General features: G+C 44.3%; 1 protein-coding gene across 1 annotated transcript in view; it reads right to left on the bottom strand.

The window, feature by feature from the left end:
• Positions 1 to 26,983, bottom strand: part of KIAA0100 (KIAA0100 ortholog) — a 30,450-nt gene extending 3,467 nt beyond the window's left edge. Inside the window, exons 1-31 of the mRNA XM_004706924.2 lie at positions 26,849 to 26,983; positions 26,249 to 26,298; positions 25,900 to 26,047; positions 25,625 to 25,743; positions 25,330 to 25,390; positions 24,535 to 24,724; positions 23,878 to 24,001; positions 23,582 to 23,706; positions 23,264 to 23,331; positions 23,007 to 23,152; positions 22,224 to 22,342; positions 21,952 to 22,115; positions 21,512 to 21,770; positions 20,766 to 20,971; positions 17,376 to 18,468; positions 16,801 to 16,992; positions 16,457 to 16,659; positions 16,192 to 16,310; positions 15,848 to 16,068; positions 15,339 to 15,529; positions 15,076 to 15,175; positions 14,530 to 14,732; positions 13,738 to 14,032; positions 11,115 to 11,272; positions 10,625 to 10,831; positions 4,478 to 4,577; positions 4,020 to 4,202; positions 3,364 to 3,485; positions 2,747 to 2,902; positions 2,541 to 2,662; positions 771 to 951 (exon numbers count right to left, since the gene is read on the bottom strand). Coding sequence (XP_004706981.1) covers positions 771 to 951; positions 2,541 to 2,662; positions 2,747 to 2,902; positions 3,364 to 3,485; positions 4,020 to 4,202; positions 4,478 to 4,577; positions 10,625 to 10,831; positions 11,115 to 11,272; positions 13,738 to 14,032; positions 14,530 to 14,732; positions 15,076 to 15,175; positions 15,339 to 15,529; positions 15,848 to 16,068; positions 16,192 to 16,310; positions 16,457 to 16,659; positions 16,801 to 16,992; positions 17,376 to 18,468; positions 20,766 to 20,971; positions 21,512 to 21,770; positions 21,952 to 22,115; positions 22,224 to 22,342; positions 23,007 to 23,152; positions 23,264 to 23,331; positions 23,582 to 23,706; positions 23,878 to 24,001; positions 24,535 to 24,724; positions 25,330 to 25,390; positions 25,625 to 25,710 — 5,394 coding nt within the window. The 5' untranslated portion in view covers positions 25,711 to 25,743; positions 25,900 to 26,047; positions 26,249 to 26,298; positions 26,849 to 26,983. The remainder of the gene's footprint in view (positions 1 to 770; positions 952 to 2,540; positions 2,663 to 2,746; positions 2,903 to 3,363; positions 3,486 to 4,019; positions 4,203 to 4,477; positions 4,578 to 10,624; positions 10,832 to 11,114; positions 11,273 to 13,737; positions 14,033 to 14,529; positions 14,733 to 15,075; positions 15,176 to 15,338; positions 15,530 to 15,847; positions 16,069 to 16,191; positions 16,311 to 16,456; positions 16,660 to 16,800; positions 16,993 to 17,375; positions 18,469 to 20,765; positions 20,972 to 21,511; positions 21,771 to 21,951; positions 22,116 to 22,223; positions 22,343 to 23,006; positions 23,153 to 23,263; positions 23,332 to 23,581; positions 23,707 to 23,877; positions 24,002 to 24,534; positions 24,725 to 25,329; positions 25,391 to 25,624; positions 25,744 to 25,899; positions 26,048 to 26,248; positions 26,299 to 26,848) is intronic.
• Positions 26,984 to 27,176: the final 193 nt, after the last annotated feature.

Raw genomic sequence — 27,176 nt, 5'->3', positions numbered from 1 at the left:
TTATTTCTTTATTATTTAATATTAAAAATGGATGTCAAACAGGAACTCTACTCATTTGTCCAATCATGATCATCATTAAAACTCTCAATAATCAAATGAGGACCTAATGTCGGGGGTTTAAATGGAGAGAAAATGTTTTGAGAAATGATGTACAAATGCACTTTACACAATTGGTGTGTGTATGGATTGGGATAACAGTTGTATGAGCCCCTAATAAAATGTTAAAAAAGAAAAAAAAAAAAAAACTCTCCATAATCAACTCCTTCGTGTTTATCCGTTGTGTGAGCTGGACCACTAAAATAAACCAGTATGGGTACAGATAGGAACTGAAAATACAGGGAATCCAGGATGGATGAGCCCTATGGGACCAGTGGTGTGAGTGGCAAAACAGGGAGGGTAAAGGGAGAATGGGTAGGAAAGAGGGAACCGATTACATGGAACTGTGTGTGACCTCCTCCCTGGGGGACAGACAACCGAAAAGTGGGTGAAGGGAGAAGTCGGACAGGGCAAGATATGACAAAATACCCATTTATAAACTATCAAGGGCTCATGTGGGAGAGAGGAGCGGGGAGGGAGGGGAAAAATGAGGACCTAATGTCGGGGGTTTAAATGGAGAGAAAATGTTTTGAGAAATGATGTACAAATGCGCTTTACACAATTGATGTGTGTATGGATTGGGATAACAGTTGTATGAGCCCCTAATAAAATGTTTAAAAAAAATAAATAAATAAAAATAAACCAGTATGTGTACTGCCATGGGTACTGAATACCTTGCTATAGAGGAAGCGCTGCAGCTCCAGTTCAGCAATTCCCAGCTGTCCATCTTCCTCTGTCAGGCGCCATCGTGCCTGAGCAAAGTAGAATTCAGTGCGCCGGACCACACTCACATCCTCTTGCTGCTTTCGCAGCTCCATCTTGTTAGCCCGCTGTAGTTGGAAGTCTTTAAAACACCTGTAAGTGGACAGCAGTGCTATTCAAGGTTGAACTGTGTCCCTTCAAAAGATATATATCTATATATTTATAGATATATATCTATTTTTTTCCTAGCTCCCTATATTTTGTTTGTAAATAACATCATTATATATACAATCAATTTAAATGAGGTCATAATAGACTATGGTAGACCCTAAAGTCAATCTGATGGGATCATAAAAAGAAGGAAATCTTGGGGGATGGACAATAGAAAAGTGAGTGAAGGGAGACGTCGGACAGTGCAAGATATGACAAAATAATAATTTATAAATTATCAAGGGTTCATGAGGGAGTGGGGAGCGGGAAGGGAGGGGGAAAATGAGAACCTGATGCCAGGGGCTTAAGTGGAGAGCAAATGTTCTGAGAATGATGAGGGCAATGAATGTACAAATGTGCTTTACACAATGGATGCATGTATGGATTGTGATAAAAGTTGTATGAGCCCCTAATAAATTTTTTTTTTTTTTTAAAGAAGAAAATTTAAGCCTGGATACACAAGGAAAAGAACATCCCAAGGGAGCTGCACAAAATTCATGAGAAAATTGAATGAAAAGATAATGGAATTTCTTAAGAAGAAGAGACAAAGGTAGCAATGCAAAGAATTGCCAGGAATCATTAGAAGGTAGGGCAGACATAGTGTCCAAAATAAACATTTCCTTCATAGCCTCCAGACTCCAGACCAATGTGCCAATACCATGACTTCAGAATTCTAGCCTCCGGACCTCTGAGAGATGCATTACTGTAGTTTTAAGTCATCCTGATTGTGGTTGTTTGTTACAGCAGCTCTCCAAAACTAACACAAGAGCCAGAGTCAATGAGAGAAACAGAATATGAGTTGAGGGTGAAATGGAGTGCTCCAGAATGATGTAGGAGGTAAACACAGAGATGAACTACTCTGGGGATAGCTATTCCATAAATTTTTCATCACTGAATTCCTTGATTCCCAACACTCTCAATCTTGGGAGTCCAAATCCCCGTCTTTTAGTTCTAAAGCTTCTTGATAGGGTATTCCTTTCCCACTAACGATCCCTGCAATGATGTCCTTTACTGATTAACTTCAAGATATTATTTTTCACTTCAGAAGCAGGGTATCAAAGCCATGAAAGTGATTTTTCCTAAATACCCACTTTTTTTTCTCTCAGCAGTCTTTCCCAAGAATTATCCTATCAGAGAAGCCTTGTAGGGTAGTGGCTCACACACTGGTCTGCTAACTACAAGGTCAGCAGTTTGAAACCAGCAGCTGCTCCTCATGAGAAATATCCAGGCTTTCTACTCCTGGAAAGGTTTAGTCTCAGAAACCCACGGGGCAGTTCTACTCTGTCCTGGGGAATCAACTTGATGGCAGTGAGTTGGGTGCGCTTTTCTACCCTATTAAAGACTCACAAGAAGGACTCGCCTATTCTCAGTCTCTTTGGCCAAGTCTAGCAAGGCTCACTGAAACAGAGATAAGAGACCTAAATATTCTAGATCTGCCAATATGTATTTGACGTAAAACAGTCAGAACATGGGCAAGGAAAAGAAAGTGCCTCCAGCAAGGGCACTTAGAAAGGATAGGGATGCTAGGGCACCTGATGAGGATATTGAGCTCTTCGCTTTCCAGCTGTAGGTTAGCCTTCTCCTGGTTTAGCTGCAGTTGAAGCTTTTGGTTCAAGTCAAGCAGGTTTTCATTCTTGCTGTCATCTTGTAAAGACTAGGGAGCCAAGAGACGAGAAACTGAGAAGATCCCTTCCGTCCTAAAAGACCTCCCAGTCCTCAGCTATCCGAGAATGATTACCTTCATAATAGAATACATCTGCTTCTCCAGCTGCCGTATATGAGCCACATGCTGCCGCACGGCCTCTTGCAAATGTAAAATGCTGCTGCGCTGCTCCTCGGGATTGCTAGAAATCTCAAGCTGGAACCTGACCCGCTGTTTCTTCTCACTGTGCTCCTAAAGGAAGGGGAACGGAAATGGATGAGATTTTAAGAGAAATGGGTTTTATCGTGAAATGACAGAGGAAAAAAATCAAGAAATTAGGATCTCGTTTGGAAAGCTAACCTTTATCTGTTACCCTGTTAGAGTGAGGGGTAGGTCGATGAAAAAGATCTAATGGTGTGGCTTTCACATTCAGCCAGTCCCACAGGGAGGCGTGTTGTCAGAAGTGTTTATGTAATGAATAGGGAACTGGCCAAGAGAGCAATCAGTAAGTAAACACAAGTTCTACCATCTCATGGACATTCAGATTTTTTTAGACAAGGGGAATTTCAAGCACCACTGCTAACTAATCAAGTATGTCCCAACTACAAGACTCTTTCTCGGTGTTAAGCATGCCTTTTCTTATTGGAGTCAAAATAAAACAAGGTCTGGAATTCCTATGAGGCTAATCAGTATTCTGTAAGGACCAAGCCCACCTTCCGTTTGGGTTCCACATGGAGCAGCAGGTTGTTGACAATGTCCAGAATCATGGCATACTGAGCTGGGTTGGTGGAGATTTCCAGCTCATGGTGGATGAGGGTGAAGGTATCCACAGCCCCTAAGTCATATGGGCAGCAGTAAGTAAGAGGCTCAAATCTCTTCCTAAATATCTATTTTATCCCATAACTACATTTGGGACCACTCCTGCTACTCAATCCCATATAAAGGGGGTGAGAGATGTTCATGGGTAGAAACATACACTTGTTTGATTTCAGAATCAAAAACAATATCCATTCAGCCTCGTTCTCTTCCACAGTGCATATTAGTCTCTCATATAAGACACTTAGAAAAGATTTAGCAAATGAGATGCTAATTGTCAACGAACATGGGATTTTTATTAACTCTACTGTCTCAAAAAAGGAGCCCTGGTTGGTTTGAGTCTACTCAGAGGCTCCCTGGAGAAGAAATGCTTGTGTGGTGATCTACTTCTGTAAAGATTATAGGCAAGAAAAACTTAATGGGGGGCAGTTCTACTCTGTCCCATGGATTTGTCTTGAGTTAGAACTGACCAATGGTCTCACAATCACCAAGAAAACAACTGCCTTCCCAAGTCCCCTGATCCCCTCCTAGAAGCCGCTCAGGCCTTGAATACCTTCCTGCTTCTTTAGAAGATCTTCCTTTTCCTGGTTCTCATGAACCTCAGGCGGCTTAATCTGAGTGGCCAGCTCAGGATCAATGTCATGGCTGTAACTAATATAGTACATTCGGCAGTTGCAGCGTGAGATAATCCGCTGAACTTGTTGGGCTTGCTGGGCTTCTGCTGGCTGGTTCCAATCTAAGAAGAGGTGCGGAAAGGTTGTAAGAAAGGATCTATCTCACGAAGATCCTTTCCTCCATGTGGTTGAAAGTAGTATTACGACAGCCTCCCAGGTAGGCAATGTCTGAGGCACTCCAGACACACTGCTTCCAACCTAGCCCTAGGGCAAAATGCCGTACTCCAGCACCTATATTGACCTTACAGCTCACACAAAAAGTAGATAAGGAAATGCGCCCCCTTGGGGACACTCATCGAGTCCTAACCCTATGATTGGGAACGAGGGGGGAGCTGACCTGTGGTGGTGGTAACCATGCCTCCCACGGCCTGCCCGCTCTCCATCAGCTCCTGAACAGAATCCAGACTGCGCTGCCGGTGTTCCTCGATATTCTTCACCTGAAGACAGAGATGTAGGCACTTGCAGCTGCTTGGGGAATAGTGGCCTAACTGGCCAACTGAGTCCATGCTGCAAGCAGTTATATTTTCATACAAATAGCATACATGCTATATACCATTTACCACAAAACATGTGCTGTCCCTTATTTTCCTATGCATGCTATGCATTTTTTATATGAGGGGGCTTCAAAAGCTGGTGTACAAAGTAAAATAAACCTACAAACAAAGAGAAAAGTTTTGGCAATGGCAATATCAGACAAGGGACTAAACTCTGAAATTTAAAGAAAGCTCCAACACCTTAACAAGGTGACAAATAATCCAACTGAAGAATGGGGAAAAAAATAAAAGCAAAAAATGGGCAGAGGACATGATCAGCCACTTCACCAAGAAGATATTCAGGCAGCAAATAAATGTGAAGAAATACTGGTTGTTGATCACCAGCCAGTAGAAAGATGCAAAGCAAAATAACAATGACATATACCTCACCCTGGCATTAATAGCAAAGCTCAAAAATAAGCAACAAAAACAAACAAATGCTGGCGGGACTGTAAATTGGTGCAACCACCATTGAAAATAGTTGAAAATAGAGATCTACTTGACCTAGCAATCCCTCTGCTTGGGATATAGCACAAAGAAAAGACACGACACAAATAGATATATACACACACATTGATCACAGCACTACTCCCAACAGCAAAAATGGAAACAAAACCAAAGATGGAAACAACCTCAACTGTGTCAATGGAAAAACACACAGACTATGGTACCTACACACAATGGAGCATTACACAGTGTTAAAGAATAATGATAAATCTGAAAAACACTTCATCAAACAGATGGACATTGAGGATTTTACACTGAGTGAAATTAGTCAATCGCAAAAGGGAAAAACCTTGTATGAGACTTGTGGAATTAAAAAACAAAAAGGTTTCACACTAAAAGAAACCTTCTTTGATGGTTTCCAGGGGTAGAAGGGGAAAGAAGGGTAAGTTACTGACTACAGGATAGGCTATATTAACTTGGGTGAAGGGGGGAAAGAAAAGGACAATAGTATCACATAAGAGACTATGTACCCATTTAAATAAAAATAACAGTAACAAAAAGTTAGTGGAAAAATTCCATTATCTTTTAATTCCATTTTTCTATGAACTTTATGAAGCCCTGTCCTTCATGGATACATTACATGCAAAAAGTACATTTACTATCCATAACTCCACAGCCTGGGATAACATGAAAGAGCTTCAGGAATCAAGGGCATTTCTGGCTTTCCTAGTCCCAACCTACCGAGCTTCTCCAAACTTAGTTGAGTTACACACATAATCTGCCAGGCCTACAGGTCTTGGGCCAAAACCGGTCTAGGTTAAAAGCAAATCACGTCAGCACAAAAAATTCATCAAAGCAAATGGCTTTCCCCCATCCATTTTGGTACTCATTCTATTTGTATTCTTGCTGTTCTATGTTCAGACAAATGATCATTCTGATCCGGTTGCCATGGAGGAAAAGGGCTGAATTCTTTTGACTCTCTCTGCTAAGGCAGTCTCAGGGAATAACAGAGTGATACGGGAGTACCATAAGCAGGAAGATCAAGGCTTCTGGATGGTGATCTGCAAAGTCACCAGTGACTTAGGAAAGGCACGTACATTGCACTCTACCACTAAGATGACAGCCTGAGGAAAAAAGGTTCAAATGCAAATGATCTCATGCCTGGAAGTAGCAGAGGCCCAGTAAATGCCAGATAGGGAGATCCTGTATACTCACCACTGCCCACCTCTGCACACGTAGTTAACACCTTCAGTGTCTGTTTCTTGAGAGCTCCTGAGCTAAAGGCCATTATACCCGTCTGAACCATACCAGCATGACCGCTTGTATTACCAACAACTTGGCCCTTACTTGGCTAGACATCTGATCTAAATGCTCATGACCTCTTATATTATTACACTTGAAGTTGTCTGGCTTGATGAGCCCTAGGGTCCTTGGAATAAGAAGTATTGGCCAAGGATGGGGGAAGAGGGGTCAGCTTTACTACCACTGAGTAGAATGGCAAGTGGAATTATCACTTTGGTCCTTATCAGCTGTAGCTGAATCCAGTAACTCATTTTGGGGTGTCCTATGCCTATCAAATGCTGAACGATGCAGGAAGTACCAAAAGTAGATGGAAGATAATACACAGTGGAACTGTAGCAAAAAGAACATACAACCATTTTAAGAGGTTGTATCATCAAGATCCAATGGTACTGAAAGACGTATTCCAAGCTACACTGAAGGTATTAGTGAAGAACAAGCCTCCAAAAATTGACAAAATACCAACTGAAATGTTTCAACAACTGACGAAGTACTGAAAACACTCAGTTCACCTATGCCAAGAAATCTAGAAGACGCTAACTCGGTCAACCAACTAGAAGAGATCCATGTGTCCTCATTCCAAAAAAAAAGTGACCCAATAGAATGCGGAAATTATGGAACAATATTAATATCATATGCAAACAAAATTTTGCTGAAAATAATTTCAAAACAGTTGCAGCAGTACATCAATGGGAACTGCCAGAAATTCAAGCCAGGTTCAGAAAAGGATGTGGAAAGAGAGATGGATCTTGGTTCAAATCAAAGAACACCAGAAAGATCTTTACTTGTGACTATGTGGATCATGAAAACTCTGGATAGCATTGAGAACAATGAGAATTCCGGAACACTTCATTGTACTCATGTGGAACTTGTATATGGACCAAGAGGCAGTCATTAGAGCAGAACAAAGGTGTACTGAGTGGCTTAAAATCAGAGAGGTATGTGTCAGGATTATATTCATTTACCATACTTACTCAATCTACATGCTAAGCAAATAACCCAAGAAACTGGACTATATGAAGAAGAATGTGGCATCAGGATTGAAAAGCTTATTAGCAATTTTTGATATACAGATAACACAGTCTTGCTTGCTAAAAGCAAGGACTTGAAGCACTTGCTGATGGTGATCAAGGAATCTAGTGTAGATTACAACCCACAGTAAAAAAGTTTTTTTAAATCTTCACAACACCTGGACGGTGGTAGTTAAATAATCTGGTGTCAATTTGAGAGATTATGAGTGAAGTGGGTGGAGTCTGGCCTGTCAATGGGGTCTCTGTGTGGGCAAGGCCTTCTGAGAATTCTAGGAACTCCTCGATTTCCTCCTTGGAGGAGGGAGACACTTCTCTCTCTCTGCTCACTCCCTGAGAGTTGCGCTCTACTGAAAAGACACATAACACTATGCTGATAGACCCTGTGTCCTGGGAACAGGAGCCACATGGAGACCCCTGCCAGCGCTGAGATGTTTCTACCGCCACTGCATCCACAAGACTTTGAACCCACTGGACTGTGATCTTCTTGCATTCAGCATCATTGCATGTGTTTCGTGAGTCTGAAGAGGACTTTATGGATTGGTATAGGACATATGGGCTGGTATTGGACTTATGGACTTAACCTGGACTAGGATGTTTTCTCAATATTCAACTGCTCTTATATGTAAACCTCTTTCTCATACACGAGTCTCCCTAAATTTGTTTCTCTAGTCTACCTAGACTTAACACATGGACCAATGGACATCATGATAAATGGGGGGGGAAATTGAAGTTATCAAGGATTTCATCTTGCTTGGATCCACAATCAATGTTCCTGGAGGTAGCAGTCAAAATAGCAAACTAGGTATTACCCTGTGAAAATCTGCTGCATAAGACCTCCTTAAAGTGTTGAGGTGCAAGGCTGTCACTTCGAGAATTAAGGCAGGCCTGCTCTAAGCCATGGTATTTTCTCTTTTTTTGCCATGGTATTTTCAGTAGTCTCATATGCATTATTAAGTTGAACAATGAATAAGGAACACTGAAGAAGTAGTGATGTAGTTGAATCAGGTGCTGGCAACAAAATGTTTGAAAATACTATGGACTGCCAGAAGAAAAAACTCTGTCTTGGAAGAAGTACAGTCGGAATGCTCCTTAGAAGAATGGCAAGACTTCATCTAACATATTTTGGCCATGTTGTCAGGAGAGACTAGAGCCTGGAAAACGACATCAAGCTTAGTAAAACGGAGGGTCAGCGAAAATGAGGAAGACCCTCAATGAGATGGACTGACACAGTGGCTGCAATAATGGACTGAAAAACAGCAATTGCAATTCCAAAGACAGGGTACCTAACAGCAGCAGCATGTCTACCCTAATGTGGGTATTTAACACCTATTGAATAAGGAACAACACTACACAATATTGATTAGGTAAATCTCACATTAGACTGCCTAATTCTGATATTACATCTTAGAAAATTATAGTGCAAATGCAGTTTTGCCATGTTGCAAAGAAAATTCACAACTTGGCAAGGCAGTAACCAGCACCTTCCCCAGTCGTTGGCAAATGCTTTCGATCTCACCATCTGACAAACATTAGCTTGCCACTTACTGACTTAAAAAATGGTAAGACTACTTTCCATTTGAATAAAGATTTATATTTTTCAAAGTACTTTCTCATTTGATTCTTTCAACAATCCTGCGAGGTAACGTGGGTCAGAAACTCCATTTCAGTGCATAAGCAAATGTGGTGGAGAGAGCAAATGGTGCCTGGCTATCAAAAGATATAGCATCTGGGGTCTTAAAGGCTTGAAGTCAAACAAGCGGCCATCTAGCAGGGAAACAAGTAAGTCCACATGGAAGAAGCACACCAGCCTGTGTGATCATGAGCTGTCAATGGGATCAGGCAACAGATATCAAAAGATCCCAAACAAACAACTATATGCGAAAAAGGGAATGGAGACACAAAGCCCATTTGTAGTTAATTGGATATCCCCCCAAGGAAGTGGTATAGGAAGGGATGATTCAATCAACGTATAGTATAGAACCGACGAATCACACATCATCCCTCTAGTTCCTGAATACTTCTTTCCCCACCATTACCCTGACCCAATCTAACTTACAAATCTGGCTAGACCAAAGAACACACATTGGTACAAACTAACTACCTCAGTCCAGATAAGAGTTCTCAACACACAGGGAATTCAGGAAAGATAAACCCCTTGGGAACAGTAATGGGAATACCAATATCATTAGGGAAGAGAGATGGTCAGGGAGGGAGAAGGGTGAGAAAAGGGGAACCCCACCACAACGTTGGATATATACACCCCCTCCCACAAAGGGGACGAATAACGGAAATGTGGGTGAAGGGAGAAAAAAGGACAGTGTAAGCTACGAAATCACAGTAACAATATATAAAAGATCAAGGATACAGGGTGGGAGAGTAAAAAAGAGGCGCTTACACCAAGGGCTCAAGCAGAAAATGTCTTGGAAATGATGATGGCAACATATGTGTAAATATGCTTGATATAATTTATGTATGGAATGTTATAAGAGCTGTAAAAGCCCTCAATAAAATGATGGGAAAAAACATACATGCAAAAAACCCCTCCATTTTACAAAAAAAAAAAAGTTAACTTTCCCAAGGCATACCGCTAGGATAATGGTCAAGCTGGCATTAAAACTAACATATCCTGATTTCTCGACAAGGAGTCTTTCTTTTAAAGTTCAGAGCCTTGCAGAAACAACCACGTCAACTACCTTCCTAGGAGAAGTCAGAGAAAGGACAGAGTAAAGAGAGCTTATCTAAAATTCCGAGACTTGTTGTTGCTGCCTGTTTTCTGCTAGGTGTTGCTGCCTGCTGATTAGTTGATATAACAGTAGGGATTGGCAATCTTTCCAAAAGTAGAAAAGCCCTAGAATGATGAGGGCAATGAATGTACAAATGTGCTTTACACAATTGATGTATGTATGGATTATGATAAGAATTGTATGAGCCCCTAATAAACCAATTAAAAATAAATAAGAGGGGAAAAAAAAAAACTTCTGATGAGGTAGACAATTCCTGCTGACCAAAAGAAAAAAAAAAAAGTAGAAAAGCTCTAACTCATTTTATCTAGTGTGCTGGGAAATGAGAGTCCCTTTCATAATGAACAAGAACAGCATGAGAATTAAAACAAACATACAAACAAAAAATCTAGTATGACTCATCCTATGAGTTTCCCCAGCTCTGGCAACTAACCTCTAACCAAAGCTGCCGGCCATCTTGCTCCGTGGGGCTGCTTTCAGTGGTGGCAAAGTACTGCATGCCATCCAACAGGCAAGTCCAGGACGTCTTTTGCTTCAGGGTGTCACCGTACCAGGCTGGGTGATGTTGGCACTGCAGTAGCTGAGCTTTGGCAGCGGACACAATAACACAGCCTTCTGTCTCTGCTCCACGGAGAACCATCTGTGCCAGAGACAGCAGCAGAGTGTGTCATCGGCAGGGCCACCCAAGAAAAGGAGGCCAATGAGAAGACTGGACGTAGCTCTGATGCTGCTTTCCTGAGTGAGTTTCACTGGGTTTTAAATGAGCGTGATTATTCATGATCTGCCTACTGGGAGACATTTTTCTTGGGAGGGTGGGGGGGTTATTATGTAGTGGTAGGGTTCTAGCTCACTCATTCTGATTAAAGGTGAGTATGATTATGACCTAGCCTAACGTTGGGGTACACTAGTAAAGAGAAATGTACCTGGCAGTTGACCAACTCAATAAGGCAGTTTCGGTTGTATATGTCATCCGTCTGGCAGGCAGCAATGCCACACAGCTGGTCACTCACACCTGACTCCTCTTCTGTGAATACCACAAACCTATCTGTCTCTTCTATCAACTTCTGCAACATATAGGCTCCTGGCAGAGAAACAGGAAGCAGGAAAGACCAGTCTCACAGGGAAGTGAAAGTGAACACATCCAGGGCCAACCTGAGCTGCCTGCAAGTCCTCTGGCTAGGAAAGGGTTAAAGCATACCCTCCTCAAACTGCCATTCCACCCTAGTGCGCCCTGCCCCTTGAATAAGACCCATACAGGCAAAACACGTACTTCTCTTCACTTCTCCCCTCACTCTGAAACACCAAGTTTAATAAAAATAAAGTTCCCAGCAGAAACTCAGAAATGCTACGTAAATTCTTCTCTTAGGTTCATACAATCACTTCTGGATTACTCCAGCATCTTTTCCCCACTCATTTGCTCCTTTGGAGATTCTATTTTCTTGAGGACTATCCCAACTCCTTAAAACTACTTCCTTAACAGCAGTGCCACCATAATATCCTAGCTTTGCTGCCCCCGCCCCCACCACTATCCTTCTAGATCAGCTCTTCTTAGGAAGGTTCCTAATGCCGCGACCCTTTCATATAGTTCCTCATGTTGTGGTTAACCCCCCAACCATAAAATTATTTTTGTTACTTCTTAACTGTAATTTTGCTACTGTTATGAATCATGTACGAAAGGGTTGTTCAACCCCAAAGGGGTCACAGCCCACAAGTTGAGAACTGCTGTAGACCATCTACTTTCTCCCAGCTCTTAAAATACGTTATCTCCTAAAGTTGATCTTTGGTCTCCTAACTACGATTAAGAACACAAACACCAGAATTAGACTAATCTGCTTGTGTTATAAGCCTATGCCTGGCATATATTTGATCGTGATCTTTAACCTCTATATCTGTTTCCTCATCTGTAAAATAATATCTCACTGGATTTTTATGAAAATTTAGTAGAACAACACATGCAAGCATTTAGCAGAGCACCCGATACAGTAAGCAATTAGTATTATCCCAACTACATTAATTCTGAGTGCTATTCTGACAATCTCAACTCTTCATCTCTGACCATAAGCTTTTAGATCCTGATTTTCAACTGTTAGATATTACCTACATAACCTATCAGCACCACAAACTCAGCGTGTCCACATCTAAACTCAACCTTTCACCAAACCAGTTTAACCTTCTGGCTGAACCTCGTTCTGTATTCCTGCTACGTAATATGACAGGCCCATCACCCTTTTCTCCCCGTTTGAACTCCTTCCCATCAGTTGCCAAATCTCCTAGAGTCTATATGCACTCTAATGTTCCCATCACTCTCACCAACATTCTCACTTCCTCTTCCTAGAGCAAGTCCTCATCACCTCTCCTTGCTAGCACCATTAGTTTCCTAACTTGTCTCCCCACCTCGTCTTTTCCTCTCCCCAGTCCTCCTACACACCACTGCCAGATTTATCTCCCTAAAAAGTAAAGCACTTACTGATGACACATCCCTATTTAAAAACCTTCAGTATTCACCACTGCCTACTGAATAAGGCCCCAAAACTCTTTAATCCTGTAGAAAGGCCTATTGAAAATCTACCTCCAGCTTTTATTTCCAGACTTTTCTTTCACTACTTTCTTTCAGTTACTCTCCAGGCCAATAAAACAGACTTGAGAAAGAAAAAAAAAAGACGGTTTCTGCTGCCTTGAACACATTGCCTTTTGCAATCCCACTCCTGCGCAAATGATTCCCTATTCTCTGAATGCGCTTCCTCCCATTTGCACATGTTGAAAGCAGACCACAGCTCCAAGGTACAAATGCTACTTCCTTACGTTCCTTCCTGTTAGCAGTCCCTTCTTTACTCCAGTTGGAAACAACTCCCATTAAGTCTTTTACTTATTTTGTATTACATATCATTTTTCATCTAGGTCTCAAACTCTCCCCCAAAACTCTGTGTTGCTCTCTCTTCCTCAAATGACCCTTTTATCAGTTGAACTCTTACTCGTCTTTCTAAACTCACCTCAATTATCATCTCTGTGAAGCCTTCCTGGACTTCTCTACACTAATTTAAAGATGGCTCCCACAACATCCCTGAACCTTCTTCAGAGCCTATTCACAATAAAACTGTAAATTACCCCTCTCCCCCACCCCAGTCTCTGAGCTCCCCTACAAGTCTAGTGACTTTGACTTATTTATCCCTGTATCCCCAATGGCTATGTCTGCTACATTATAACCCTTCAACAAAGCTAAAAAAAGAATGAATGTGTGAGTGAACGAATAAACCAAGTCTTAGTTCATCTAGGAATGAACAGTCAAGTAGATATTTGTTGCCTTATTCATTAAAACATAAAATCATCCTCTAATATTTTGCCTCTCTCCCTATCCTTCCTGATCCTCTTTTCCTGACCTTAGAACCAGAACCTTTAAGGCTCCACATCATTACTATGTAAGGCTTAGTTGTTCTTATATGGAAAAGTAGCTTCATTGCTATGGAAGCAATAAGGATCCCATTCCTCCAGTTCCTGTCCTAGTCCACGTTCTAACCCTGACTCTGGGTCCCAAGCCTCTCAGCTGACCTCCTGAGGATCCTTTATCAGCCTGTACACTAAAACTCGGAGTGTTGACACGAGGCGGTGCTGGGACACTGGTCGAGACACCCCGCTTCGGCTTTTTAGCTGACATCTGGGGATCAATCCTTAACCCCTTCAGGGCCTCAGTAGAGAGATTACGCTTGAGTACAGCTGCCTTTTTATAGCCATCATACAAGCCAAAGGCAATGTCCCGATTGGTGGTTGTCCACGAAGCGCGTAAGTCGACCAGGTGCAGCTGATGTGTGTGAAAGGCAGGATCCCCATCTCGAGTCAAGAGCTCCTATGAAACATGAAGAGGGCTTCAGGGTGACGTGGACATTCCCACCATTGCTCCAGAACCACAGAGACAAAATAACCTGTTCTGACGGAGACACGGAGATTCTGAAGAAAGAAAAGCTAAATGGCTTAGCTTGTTCATTAAATTATATTCTAACTATACCCACTGTATTTTAAATGGACTAGGAGAATTTCAACTTAAAATTCTTCCCTAACTGGAAAATAAGGACAACATAAAAAAAATAAAGACGGCATCAGAGAATGCACAAGGAAAAACATGTTCTACTGTTTCCGGAAGGGCAAGAGATTCTCTCTAGAAAGAGAGGGAGGAAAGACGTTTTCAAAGAAAGGGATGCTGACCCAACAGTGAGCCCAAGTGAGGGCACTGTAGAGGAATGCCACCATGTACGCGCTCCTGTTTGCCTGGAGTACCGCTAGAAACCTCACCGGCAGCCTGAAATCTACTGGTGTAAACTAAGTAGAGAGGGGCTCAGGTAGTACCTCCTCAGTCGTAGGATTACTGTAGCGTTGGTAGGTGAGAGAGGACAGGCTCAGCAGGTGGGTCTTTGTGATCAAGGGATCAAGGCAATGATCAGGATTCTCTTCAGTCGGTGAGGCCATCAAGTGAACGGTCACCTGACTGAGGTCACTCACCATCTGGGTGACACTCCAGTCAGAGATGAGACGCCGCATCACTGTACCCGCTGAAAAGGGAGACACAGAACCCATGCAGACTCGCACCAGAGGATGTCTGGGACACAACAGAGGAAGGGGGAAATGGAACTGGGAAAGGGAAAGCTGGCAAGGGCTTAGGCTAGGACAGGAGTCAGCAAACTTTTGGGACAGAAGAGCCAATCCTGTCCCTCATAGCCATCTAAAAAGTATTTGAGAGCCATAATATATTTTTTACTAACAAATGAAATCACATTATCTGAATAAGGCCCTTTAAAATTTTTTGGTGTTACTTCAGAGCCATGCGTATGTACCAAAAGAGTCGCAGTTTGCCGATCCCAGGTCTAGGAGAAACAAAGGGAATGTCAACCTTACCTTGAGGTATAAGACGCTGAGTACCGCGAGTGAAGACATGGCCCTGGCTGCACTCGATCTGGATGCCTCGCTGCTGGGCAAACGAAGCCCAGTAATGTACCTGGAGGCAAGAGCACAACCCCAACTGAAGAAGGGCATGAGAGGGGGGATTATAAGAGGCTGATGGGATGGGAGCAAGACTGCCAGGCTGGATGGTGATAGGTACAGCACCAGTCTAAAAAACAGACAAATTAAAACAAGGGAAGCGGGTATTAGAGGCTGACCTGCAGCTGGGGAAAGAGTGCAGTATAGGAGAGCTGCTTATAGTGCTGGCCAAGCTTCTTCTTGCTGGGTTTCAGGTTGTTGAAGAGCTTTCCCCTGCAGATAGGCCTTGTGACACTGGTCCAAGTTGCCCAAAAGTTTTGCATCCAACGCAGCGTACTGCTGTACAGCAGAATTCGGGGCTGAGCTATTGCTGCAAAGGAAAGGATAGATATTTCCTAGCTGTGGGCAAACTATAAAATTAAATCCTCCCTCGCTTCAGACTTCAGAGGTTTAAAACACTTGCACGGCACCAATCTTCACACTCAGTGTCCTCAAAGTCCCCTTTTCTCAGGCCTTAAGCTCTTTGCCTTTACCAACCCTCAAAGTGCTAACCCTATTTCCCCCCAAAAGCCTATCCCAAGCCCTTCTTTCCTTGTCCCATCCTCTTCCCAAAAGATCAGGCTGAATTCTCCAGGGCCCAAGCCCAGCCTCCCAGCCTTTCCTCCCCATTCCCAAGCCCAAGCCTTACTCCCGCTGTGCCGAGTCAGATCCATCTTGATGGAGAGATTTAGGTTCTCAGAGCGGAAGGCCCGGTAGGAGTCATGGAACTGGCCCAAGGGCACCTCAGGAAGGAACTCTGGGGCCCGCAGAGTGACGCCATGGTGATCATGGGGGTTCCCATGGCACAGCCACTGCAGGTCCAGTGTCATGCAGAGGTCAGGCAGGTGAAGGAAGCAGCAGTCGTCATACCTGCCTCACAATGGAGCCCCAGCCCTCAGTGCCCTGGTCAATTACCTCCCCCCTCAGCTGTTCCCCTCTCCCTCCACCCTGAGTCTCCCTACCCTGTTGAGGCGTCACCCACACTCTACTCACTTGGAGGCTGTTCTTACGTTGACATCCAAGTCACCCTGGAACACAAACTGGCCAGGTTTCCAATGAAAAGATAGGTGACTCCACTCCCAGTGCATATTTTCAGTTGTGTTGTATGGATCCTGTAGCCACCCCCAAAAATTGGGTGAGATGGGGAAAGAGAACTATCTTCATCCCCTAAGTCACTACCTTTCTCTCTTTTCCAATCTGCAGTGCCAGGGCCCACCACACCACCCTCACTCGAAAAAGACTCTTCAGGACCCCTCACCTCAGTAGCCAGCTGGTGCAGGTTCGCCTGCTCAATGTCCATGTGCCAGTCCCCATGGAACAGAAAACGGCTCTTATCCCACCAGGGCAAAGGGGGGCTGGGGTCAGCTGAGGGCTTGGTCAAGAGATCCACAGATTGGCCAATCAGTGTCCAGGCTGGATCCCAGCAAGGGCCCCATACTACCGTGTACTGGAAGATTTCCGCTGGGGTAGAGGGACAAAAACTTTAGCTTGTTACCCAATTCAGCCCTTTCTTCCTTCTTCACTCCCAGAGAAGCATCTCAGCTCATCTCCCCCCAAAACCATCCCAAATCCCCTCAGTCAAACCAACTGTCCTCGACTCACAGTGGAAGTCATGGTAGAACTTGAGCGGGGGCATGTTCCTCTCTACAGTCACATTGCCCCACGGAAGTCCCAGGTGCAGGATCTGCCGTCGACGGGAGCAAGGCTGACCACTTTGCTCAGTGCCCACAAGTCGACCCATCAGCCGCCAGTCACGGATCTCAAACAGGTACCGGGGATAGTCTCTGATCCGAACTGTGAGAGGGAGGATACACACTCCTATTCTGGGGGCTGCCTGAGCATTATTTTTCCCCCCTGCCACACCTTTTGGTCAACTCTCTTTTTAAAAAGTTAACTGAAAGAACAAGGGTTAGCAGTGGGCAGCAAAGCTAAGAAAAAGCACAAAAATCCTGAAGCAAAGCGAGAAGCACAGCACCGAGATCCAAGAGGCAGACTTGATCTACAGAGAACTGTTATTTGGTGCTCGATGTTAGCCAAGCAGTTTGAGGGTGAAACTCAGGAACAAAAAAAAAAGAGCAACTTACAACAGCTACAGCTTCCAGTATACTCTAGCTTATCTCAGAGCAGAGAGCTCCTTTCAACCACCAGGCGCAGCAAATAGAGAAAGTACTACTCACCCAGAAAGTTCTTGACATTGCACTTGAGCATGCGACACCACTGAATGACAAGATCTACTCCCTCCGCAGTGAAAGGGCTGCCTGGATCAAGCTCTCGAACCTGCTCTAGCACACGCTCAGGCCCGTGGAAGGAGGCATCTGCCAGTGCCACCAGCTCTAGTCCTGCCAGGCTCCAAGTGAGCAGTGCCCGGCGCATAGGTGTGTTGCCATAGAGGCGACGGGACCGCTGGATGTAGATTTCTATGTTTTTGCGCTCCAGAGAAGCATAGAGCTCCTCAATTTTTCGGGCAGGCAGTAACTCCCCATGCTGCTTCCGAAGGGCAGCCACTTTGGCATCAAGCAGCTGCAGCCTTTTGGCACTTTCCTTGCTCTCATCCTTCATCAGTTCATAGTTGTCACGAAGTTTCACCTCAAAAATGTCATCCAGGAAGACCCATGAAAAGTGCTGAACTTTCAGGAGCAGATCCGGTGGGAGTAGGGTAGGGCTTGGTGAGGCCCGAGCAGCAGTCCTTCGATGCAAGCCTTTCAGCCATTTCTGAACTCCCACGGCCTCATCCAGAGTCCGAGAGAAGTCATATTGATAAGGAAACTCGACTGAGACTGAACCCAAGGAGAGGAACCAAACACAGTTCCGGAGAGTCTGCAGGGCAGGGAAGGGGTTCCGGTGGAGGATCATCTCCTCGAGCTCAGGGAGCAGCTGTACCTCCACCTCCTTGAAGTTGAAGATACTATTGCCATCAAAGCCAGCAGCCAGTTCTGGGCAATAAGCCTGCAGGGAACCCCCATGCCGGCTCAATGACCCACTCTCGGCTGCCAGAGTAATGAATTTGTCCTCAGCCACAAAAGCTGTCAGCTTGGCTGTGCTCACCTCTAGTGTCAGATTCAGTGGCCGCTTTGGGGCAGACGGCTCCACGGAATGGTCTTCTGGCTCAGATGTGCTCTCTGGAGTCTCGAGTGTGAGAGGTAGAACAGTCTCAAGGAACGGAGTTGCCTGTAACAGGTCTCGGCACTGCAGGATGGCCAGGACGTGTTGGTATAGGTACATGTGATCTGGCGGGCTCCAGAGTAAGGTCAGCCCTGTACCACACTGAACCTTTAGGGAGCAAGGGAGAAACATCTGTCAGTTACCATATGCCACACCTCAGTCAAGATATCAGGGATTAATACACATGGCATGTCTTAATCAAAAAGGCTTTCCTAAATGTCTGTATCAGCAGTTCTCAACCTGTGGGTCGCAACCCCTTTGGGGGTCCAACGACCCTTTCACAGGGGTCGCCTGATTCATAACAGTAGTAAAGTTAAGAGTTATGAAGTAGCAACACAAATAATTTTATGAGGAACTGTATTAAAGGGTCACAGCATTAGGAGGGTTGACAACCACTGATCTAAATTAATCATTCCCTTAGTCACATTTTTTGTTTTAAATCATTTTATTGGGGGCTCATATAACTCATCACTATACACACATCAATTGTATAAAGCACATCTGTACATTCATTACCCTCCTCATTCTCAAAACATTTGCTCTCCACGTAAGCCCCTGGCATCAGCTCCTCATTTTTCCCTCTCCCTCCCTCATGAGCTCTTGATAATTTATAATATTTGTCATATCTTACACTGTCCGACGTCTCCCTTCACCTACTTTTCTGTTGTCTGTCCCCCAGGGAGGAGGTCATATGTAGATCCCTGTAATCGGTTCCCCCTTTCTACCCCACCTTCCCTCCTCCCAGTATCGCCACTCACACCACTGGTCCTGAAGGGATCATCCACCCTGGATTCCCTGTGTTTCCAGTTCCTATCTGTACCAGTGTACATCCTCTGCTCTAGCCAGACTTGTAAGGTAGAATTGGGATCATGACAGTGCATGTTCCCTTAGTCACATTTTTCAAGTTTTCCTCCTGAACTCTATTTTCTGAAAGGAGGGGCTGTGTGTTCGAATTCTTTGGTACCTAATCATTTGAATGAGTTCTCCTTTCATATTAGCCACACTGTCTAGTATTCACTGTAGTAATTAATTTGAAAACATTTCGTGCAGGAAAAGATATGACAAAATACCAATTTATAAACTATCAAAGGCTCATGAGGGAGGGGGTAGCGGGGAGGGAGGGGAAAAATGAGGACTTAATGTCGAGGGTTTAAGTGGAGAGAAAATGTTTTGAGAATGCTGTACAAATGCGCTTTACACAATTGATGTGTGTATGGACTGCGATAACAGTTGTATGAGCCCCTAATAAAATGTTAAAAAAAAAAAAGACAACAATAAACTGTAACAGACTAGAAAAATAAATAAATAAATAAATGTTTCATGGGACTTCCGTTCCTTAAAAAAAAAAAAAATTTCGTGCATGGATCTTACTGTGAAGTAATTCTCAAAAGGTAGTATGACAAGTCCCGATCACAAAGTCAACACAGCACTTATGTGAAACTACGCCTCAAAGAAGGGAACAGACTTGCCGGCCTGAAAAATAAAGTCAGTTCTCCACAGCCAAGTGGCAGAGAGAATTAAAATTCTAAGTTGGAAAAACTCAAGCTCCAACCTCTATAAAGGAAACTGTTCCCTCTCCAAAGGAAAGTGAAACCTAACAAACAGGAAGCCACTCCACCCTCCTCCTGAGAGAGCCCCATGTCCATCTGATACTCCAGTATCAGAAAACCCCTCAACCCCTGCCACCCCTCAGACCTCCAGTCCCTCTCCCCCCGCCCATAAACTGAGTGCTTCATCACAATGCCACCTTACTGGTGAGAAGTGATGAACCTCACTAACGCCATATGACAAACATTCTATTGCCTACATCAAAACCCATGCCCTCAAGTCAATCTCAACTTGCAGTGACCCTACAGGATCGCACAGAACTGCCCCATCGGCTTTCCGAGGCTGTAAACAAGCTTTACAGAGAACTGTTGACTTTGCAGCTTATGCCAATACTTAATTTTCTTAATTAAAAAAATATTTTGTTGTTGTTGTTTTTAAAGAAACACCTGGCTATAGTTCTTTTAGTTTTTTTCTTACAAGTCTTTTTTGGCCACCCCACCACCGCAGGATTATATTCTGAAATATTTAGTTATGTCTGGTATCTGTTTCAGAATAATCCTAGAGCTGGGGGTGGAGAAGATTGGTCGGAAAAGAGCTGAAACAAGTTGGCCACGAGTGGGTAATTATTGAAGCTGATTATAGACACGTCAAGTTCATATACTCTATTCTATAGAGTTTTGTATGTATTTAAAATTTCAAAAGTTAAAAAGGGACTAAATAAATAAAAGGTATAGAAGAAACAAAAGACCACCACATATCTTATTTCTCATGAGATGAGGTTCCCAAGGCTCAAAGGACTGAGAACGCTAAGTCTTGGTGGAGACCAATCTGCCCCTCCTCCCCTATGGACACAGTACCTCCAGAGAGCGGACGCTGCTGTGATAGGTGACGGAGAGCATGGAGAGGCTGAGCACTGGAGTGGGGATGTCGGGAGCTTTGCAACAGGGCTGCATCTTCTCTGTGATCGACTTCACCAAGGCAAGCACCAGCCCTTGGATACCCACGGTGGAGGTCTCCGCACTGCCCAGGATAGTCAGCGTGTCCAGGCGGACCTCAGAAGCACCTAGCACCCAGAAACCACAGCAGTCTTGGTTCCCACCTCTCAAATGGCAACTTCTTTACTATTGACCCTTCAGCCAATGATCTTTTCCCCCACGCTTCCCTACGTTCACTCTTTTATGTTTTAGGAAAACTTTCCTTTTCCCTACTTAACCTAACTAAATCTGGCAAGGCCAGAGAAGCTCCCTTTAAAAAAAAAAATGCCTACAAAATGCCTAGAGATAATCAGTTACTCTCTACCACTACACACACGTGAAAATAAATGAGAAAGGACATGATCTCATTCTCTTCATCACACTAAGTATTTGTTTATACACCTTGCCTAATACTTTGCTTATAGACCTTGCCTAATACTTTCCCTTTCATAAACTCTTAAAGAATACCAAAAGCCCCAACAGTTATACAAGATTTACCTGCATCACCAGCCTCTAGTTTAGAAAAATTGCAGACGACTAGCTCTACTAAATGAGAAAGTGCTGACCAAACCAACATAAGCTGCTGAGGTTACAAACTACCCACTCCAGTAGACTAGGCCCCTACTTACCCACCAGAGCAGAAAGAGTGAACAAATTCATGTCCTCCACCTTCAAGTCTACCTTCCAGAGTAAGGACATAGATTCCCCAAAGGAAGATTCCCTAGAGACAGCTGTGTTTCCAGCTTGCAGGCCCATCAAGGATAAGATCCGAGAGAGACATTTGGCACAGGTTTCTGATGCTTCCACCTGCAATCCTCGGATGGTACAATCAAGAAAGAGAGTATCTGACTGGGTGTTGGACAAACCCAGAGGCTGATTATAACTACCCTGGAAAAGAAGCAGAGACTTCGTCAGAAGCATGCAGACACACAGTTCTGATACAATTTTAAGCATCCATTATCCCCACAATAGAAAAACTTACACATCACCAGCTGTCAACAGGGTGCCCAGTGCTCCAAATGAAGCATGGCAAGGTAAGGAAACTGTTCACCAAACCTTCCTCACCTACCTGCAGTGTGAAGGAGTCTAAGACAAGTGCTTCACCCCAAACATGCATATTGGGTGGGTGCGGTGCCCGCTGAATGTGAGAGTCACTGCCCACACGCCAGCAGAGGTGGTCCACAGTTAGGACGGTCCGCTGATGGATGCTCTGTGGCCTCAAGTGCTGGTAATCTGAACAAAGATGGTGGGAAAGATAAGTGCTGCAAAGCCATTGTGACCACCAGCAGGGTCTAGTTCCGCTAGCGGACAGATTCTATTTCTTTTCTATCCCAGTCTTACCCAGAGCAATGGAATTGAATCCCAAAGCAAAAGGTGGTGTATCTCCAAGCTGGATGGAAATGATGACATTAGAGATGGAGGTACTGAAGATGATGGGAGCCAGAATTTGAGGGAAGGCTCTGCACAGAGAAAAGACATCATTGTTTCATTAGCAAAGGTTGGGAGCTTGCTTTCATGGGACAGATTCCTGGCGCTCTCAAAACTCAGGAGAAGAATTTATAGAGTTTCATGGTGAGTCTCAAGATGGGAGGCAACTATAAAATAAGATGAACCCATCAGCTCACTGCTACTCGCAACAGTAATATGATAGGAATCCAACAAGATACTAGGTTGAGCCACATAAAATTGCCATTTTCACTAGTCAAAAGTGGTTGAGCAGCAGCAATGTCATGTGATTCAACCTAATAAAACCTAGGTGTGGCACTTCCAGACCATTCACCTGTATGTTCTATGTAGGACACAGTTATGCACTACACAAAGCTAGATCTGGCACTGCTGACCTGCTGTTGCTACCTTATGACCTAAGGCAGACAAGACAGTTCTTTTCATTTTTACTCAGGTGAACAAATGTCTGTGTTGGGCGGGGGCACTGAGATCACAAAAATGAAGAGGACATCATTTTGACAGCAGAGAGGCTAGTCTCCTGGGGAAGGTATAAAAAACTGGGTTGCTATTGAGGTTTAGGGAGATCACCCAAACATATTTTAAACATGATACTACTTTGGACCAAAAGAATCCAGAGAACAACCTGGTAAGAAGATGGCTGCAAAGGATGACACTGACCTTTTTTTCTTATGCTTAAGAACAGGCGAACTAGATGCTTGGGTGTCCAGTGCTAACATGTTCAGCCAGTGAGAGAATTCCTGGTGCCGGTAGTGAATGATACAGGTGTTCAGAATCATGGAGGCCGAGAGATCAATGGTAGTCACCTGAAACAAGCAGACCAGAAATGTGGGCTTGGGCTTTGAACTATGAACTCACAATGCAAAGATGTAGGGAGAAGGCACAAGATGTGATTTCTGGACTCATGGTGGTCATACCTGGACATTAGCTTTGAGAGAATTGAGGCAGACGATGCGCTGGCGGCTCTGGGACAGCAACAGCCCATCTGCAAGAGGTCAGAAGATAACTCAGAAAACACCAGGAGGCCAAAAGGTCAAAGGAGGACAGGTCAGAGGTAGGTTAGGAGACTCACTAACACTTGTGAGTAGGGGCTATTTTCTTTCAATATATTCCTTTCTCCCCTTCTCCACTAATTAAACCGATATTCAATTAAGAGCATTTGGGACCTGGGGGAAGAAAATGCCTGGTCCTCTCTCTCTCTCTCTCTCTCAGTACCAGTATCCCCACCCATGAACCTTCCAGCAGGAGTTCAATGCTCATCTGTGCCATATCAGAGTTTGCTGTAAAGCTTCGAAGAGGCAGCTGATCTTCATCACGGTGGTACAGAAAATGCAGCAACTTCAGCGTCCAATTCAGGTGCCTGAACCAGAGTTAGGTTGGGGCTCAGAAAGGTATGGAATGCTAGACCCTTCAGATGGGCTTCCGACTCCCTTTCTCCCCAGAGGCAAGCCCAGTGCAGTGAATAGGCTGGTTATGCAGACCCCAGTATCCAGTACCACTCGCCAAATTTCTGTGTCAGGAGAGATCTCACCTTTTTTGACTATTCATCGACAGCACCACACTGATGCCCTCCATCTTCACCTTGACCTGTTCCGGCAGTTGCTGAAGGAAGTGTACGCCAGGCAGAGTCGGCTCTGCCAAGTCTTCTGCCACCTCTGAAAAGATGAATAATATGGGAGTCATCGATCCTAAATCCTCACAATGCTTCCAAAATGTCCACATTCAGGCAAATTCTCTCATATACACAGGTTAAGCAAATGCCCAAGCTTAGAGAGGACACAAGTCAAATACCCCAGAGATTCAAGTACTTAATGTCTTTCTTCCCCAGACACAAAAAATATAGGACTGGGAAGCAGGTTTGGTTAATGGAAAGGATATAGACTTTAGGGTTAAATAATTTAACCTCCATTTTTACTGCTTATTACTGAGCTTGTCTATGTTTCCTCAGCTGTAAAATGCTGAGAATTCAGCAAGAGAAGATATATTAAAAAGACAAATTCACACTAGGTTCCCCCTAAAATGTTAACTTCTTCACTTACTACAATCAATTGCCCTATTTCCTCTATGGTCAAAGACCACGGTAGTGAACAACTCACACTGAAATAGGTCATGAGACCACTATTTTTTTACACTCCCCAAATAAAGCCTGATAATAGGGCAGCCAAGAAGCTCACGGATTAGGTTTTACCTGGACAAGGGACAGGTTTGAGCGCCAGGCTTGATCCCTGGCACAGGAGCTGACTATGAAAGAGGCCTTCATGCAGTTCAGCATGGTGTGTCCACACCCCCACAGTGACAGCCTTCAGCTGCCGACTGCTGATGCCCACCTCTAGGCACAGGTTCAAAGTAAGTGAGAGCTCCGCTAGGCAGGTATCCTCCTGTAAGGGAGGAGAAGCCTCTAAGGCAGTGGTTCTCAACCTTCCTAAGGCCACAACCCTTTAACACAGTTCCTCATGTTGTGGTGACCCCCCAACCATAAAAATATTTTCGCTGCTACTTCATAACTGTAATTTTACTACTGTTATGAATCGTAATGTAAATATCTGATATGCAGGATGTATTTTCATTGTTACAAATTGAACATAATTAAAGCATAGTGATTAATCAGAAAACAATAATGTAATTATATTGTGAAGTATTTAGTATAAGCTGAGTTTTTCAGCACATTTTAATGCACTTTTTGTGTTAAAATTAGGTGCCTCGGCTGATACTAGGGTTGGCTTATACTCACGTATCTACGGCGGTATGTGTTTTCCGATGGTCTTAGGCGACCCTTTCACAAGGGTCTCAACCCACAGGTTGAGAACCACTGCTCTAAGGTATGTGTATAAGGATTTGAGAGATATGGAACAAAATGTGATCTGGCACACTGATCATTGATTTGAAGGAGCCTTGTCAGGACACGGAAACTATGACGTAAGCCCCATGGCCTTTCTTATGCTCAGGAGGGGATGGGGTATCTGAATGACCATGACATACTCACCAGCTGGCCACTCTTTAGAACTTTGCTGTTGATCTTATTTAGGCTCATCTTACAGTCTAGCCTGAGAAAGGATAAAAGATTAGAGGACTTGGTTCCTTTCCTAACCATTTACCTCTAATCAAGCTCCGCTGGGTGGGAGGGGAGGGCCAAGACAAGCAGAAGTGCTGAAGCTTAGCCTCTTCTTAAAATCGCACAGAAGGAGAACTTGATACCTTTATACAGCAGACCTGACACCCACCCTTCCTGAAGTAATCCTAAGGCCAGAATGAAACTACCTCTTCTACCAAGTGCTTACCTTTCCCCATCACTATCCAAAAGAAGGCTGCTTCCGCTGATTTGAATATGCCACAAGGACTCAGAGGTAGCCACCTTGAGGACCATGATGTTTATGGTCTCTACGTGAATGGAGAATAGCTGAAGAAGCAAAGATGAACTATAATAAATGTCACAATGTCACGGTACCACCTTCCTTTCCAGCTAAGAGCAGGAAGTACCCCAAAATTAATAGATAAATTCACCCACAAACTGGCCACTTTATACAGTCCAGAAAAGTGGAACAAGAAGTCTCACCTGGCAGAAGACTTTCAGTAAGGATAGGTTGAGAGGCAGCTCCTTCTGATCCACTCCAGTGCTCTGGGCGAATGGGGCAGACAGCCCAGAAAGCCTCTGCAGGTCGGTTCTGATGCGCACTTCCCCAAAGCATAAGGCCACGTAGTGTCTGCCCAGAGGAAAGACCTCACTGCCACCAGATCCCCCTTCTAAAACAGTCCCCTCCCTCACCCTGCATCCCATCCTCCCTGGATACTTAGTGTCTCACAACATCCATCTCACCAGTTTTCTTATCACCAAGCTAACAGGGAGACTTGAGGAAGAACAAACCTCCCTCCTTAGGCTGTAACTGAGGGCACAGGGTACTCACGGCAGATCATGGTTAAGAAGTTTGCTGGAAATCCGCAGGCTATCAATTTCCTAGAACAGCGTGAGACAAGGCTTAATATATGAGGTGCCAGGAAAGCCAGGAGCAGTGTGAGACAAGCTAGGAAAGGTTGTGGGTCATCTGGGAGAGGAGAAAGCAGTACGACTCCTTCCACAAAATACACCCTCGTCCATTTCCACTGGGTTCGCTTCTCAACACTTATCTGGCTCCTCAAAGTGATTATTAGTGGAAACTTGCTTAGTATTTCTCTGTTCTGGGAATGGTGTCCTGTTTCCCTTTATAAATTAGAAGGGCAAGCTCTTCCCATGTTAGCTTCTTGTGTTGTGTGCTTTCTTGTGTACCTTTCTCATGTGGTCCAGACACTCTGTACCCTTTAAGCATTTTTCACTGACCAATTTATATCAATCCCCTACTCCCACATTATCTCTTAAGATCACTTTGGAAAAGTGATAGCAAGGCCATCGTTAAGGAGGAAAACCACCCAGGATTTGATTTTTTTTTTTCTTAGAGAAAATTCAAGTTGTAAATTCAGCTGGACCAAGCCCACACACATAGGCAGCGAGTTCCCTGGTGCGTACTTACCACCGTTTGCTGGTGCTGCAAAAACTTAAGACTGACATTCTGGATCTCTAAAAAGCTAAAGGAGCCAATCTTCAGCTCCACCTGCAGCTTCCGCTGACACCACTTGGTGGCCAACCGGACCAAGAGCCACCTGCAGAGAAATCCCTGTGAGTTCCCAGGACCCTCTCCCAAGTTTGGCTTCCCACCCCCCTTGCTGGGCCCAGAAGCCCTCGCAAAGGCCCATGTCCTGCAGCTGGATCGCCTATACAACTCTCCTGTCTCCAGGAGCATCACTGTCACACGCAGTCGCCCACTCGGAGGAGGGCCTGCAGCCTGAGTGACCCCCCCC

The sequence above is a fragment of the Echinops telfairi genome, unplaced genomic scaffold, assembly GCF_000313985.2.
Source record: "Echinops telfairi isolate 266 unplaced genomic scaffold, ASM31398v2 ScPeMD7_7458;HRSCAF=8496, whole genome shotgun sequence".
Taxonomy (NCBI): Eukaryota; Metazoa; Chordata; class Mammalia; order Afrosoricida; family Tenrecidae; genus Echinops; species Echinops telfairi.
Note: the sequence above shows the minus strand (reverse complement) of the source record. Positions and strands in the feature narration are given on the sequence as shown.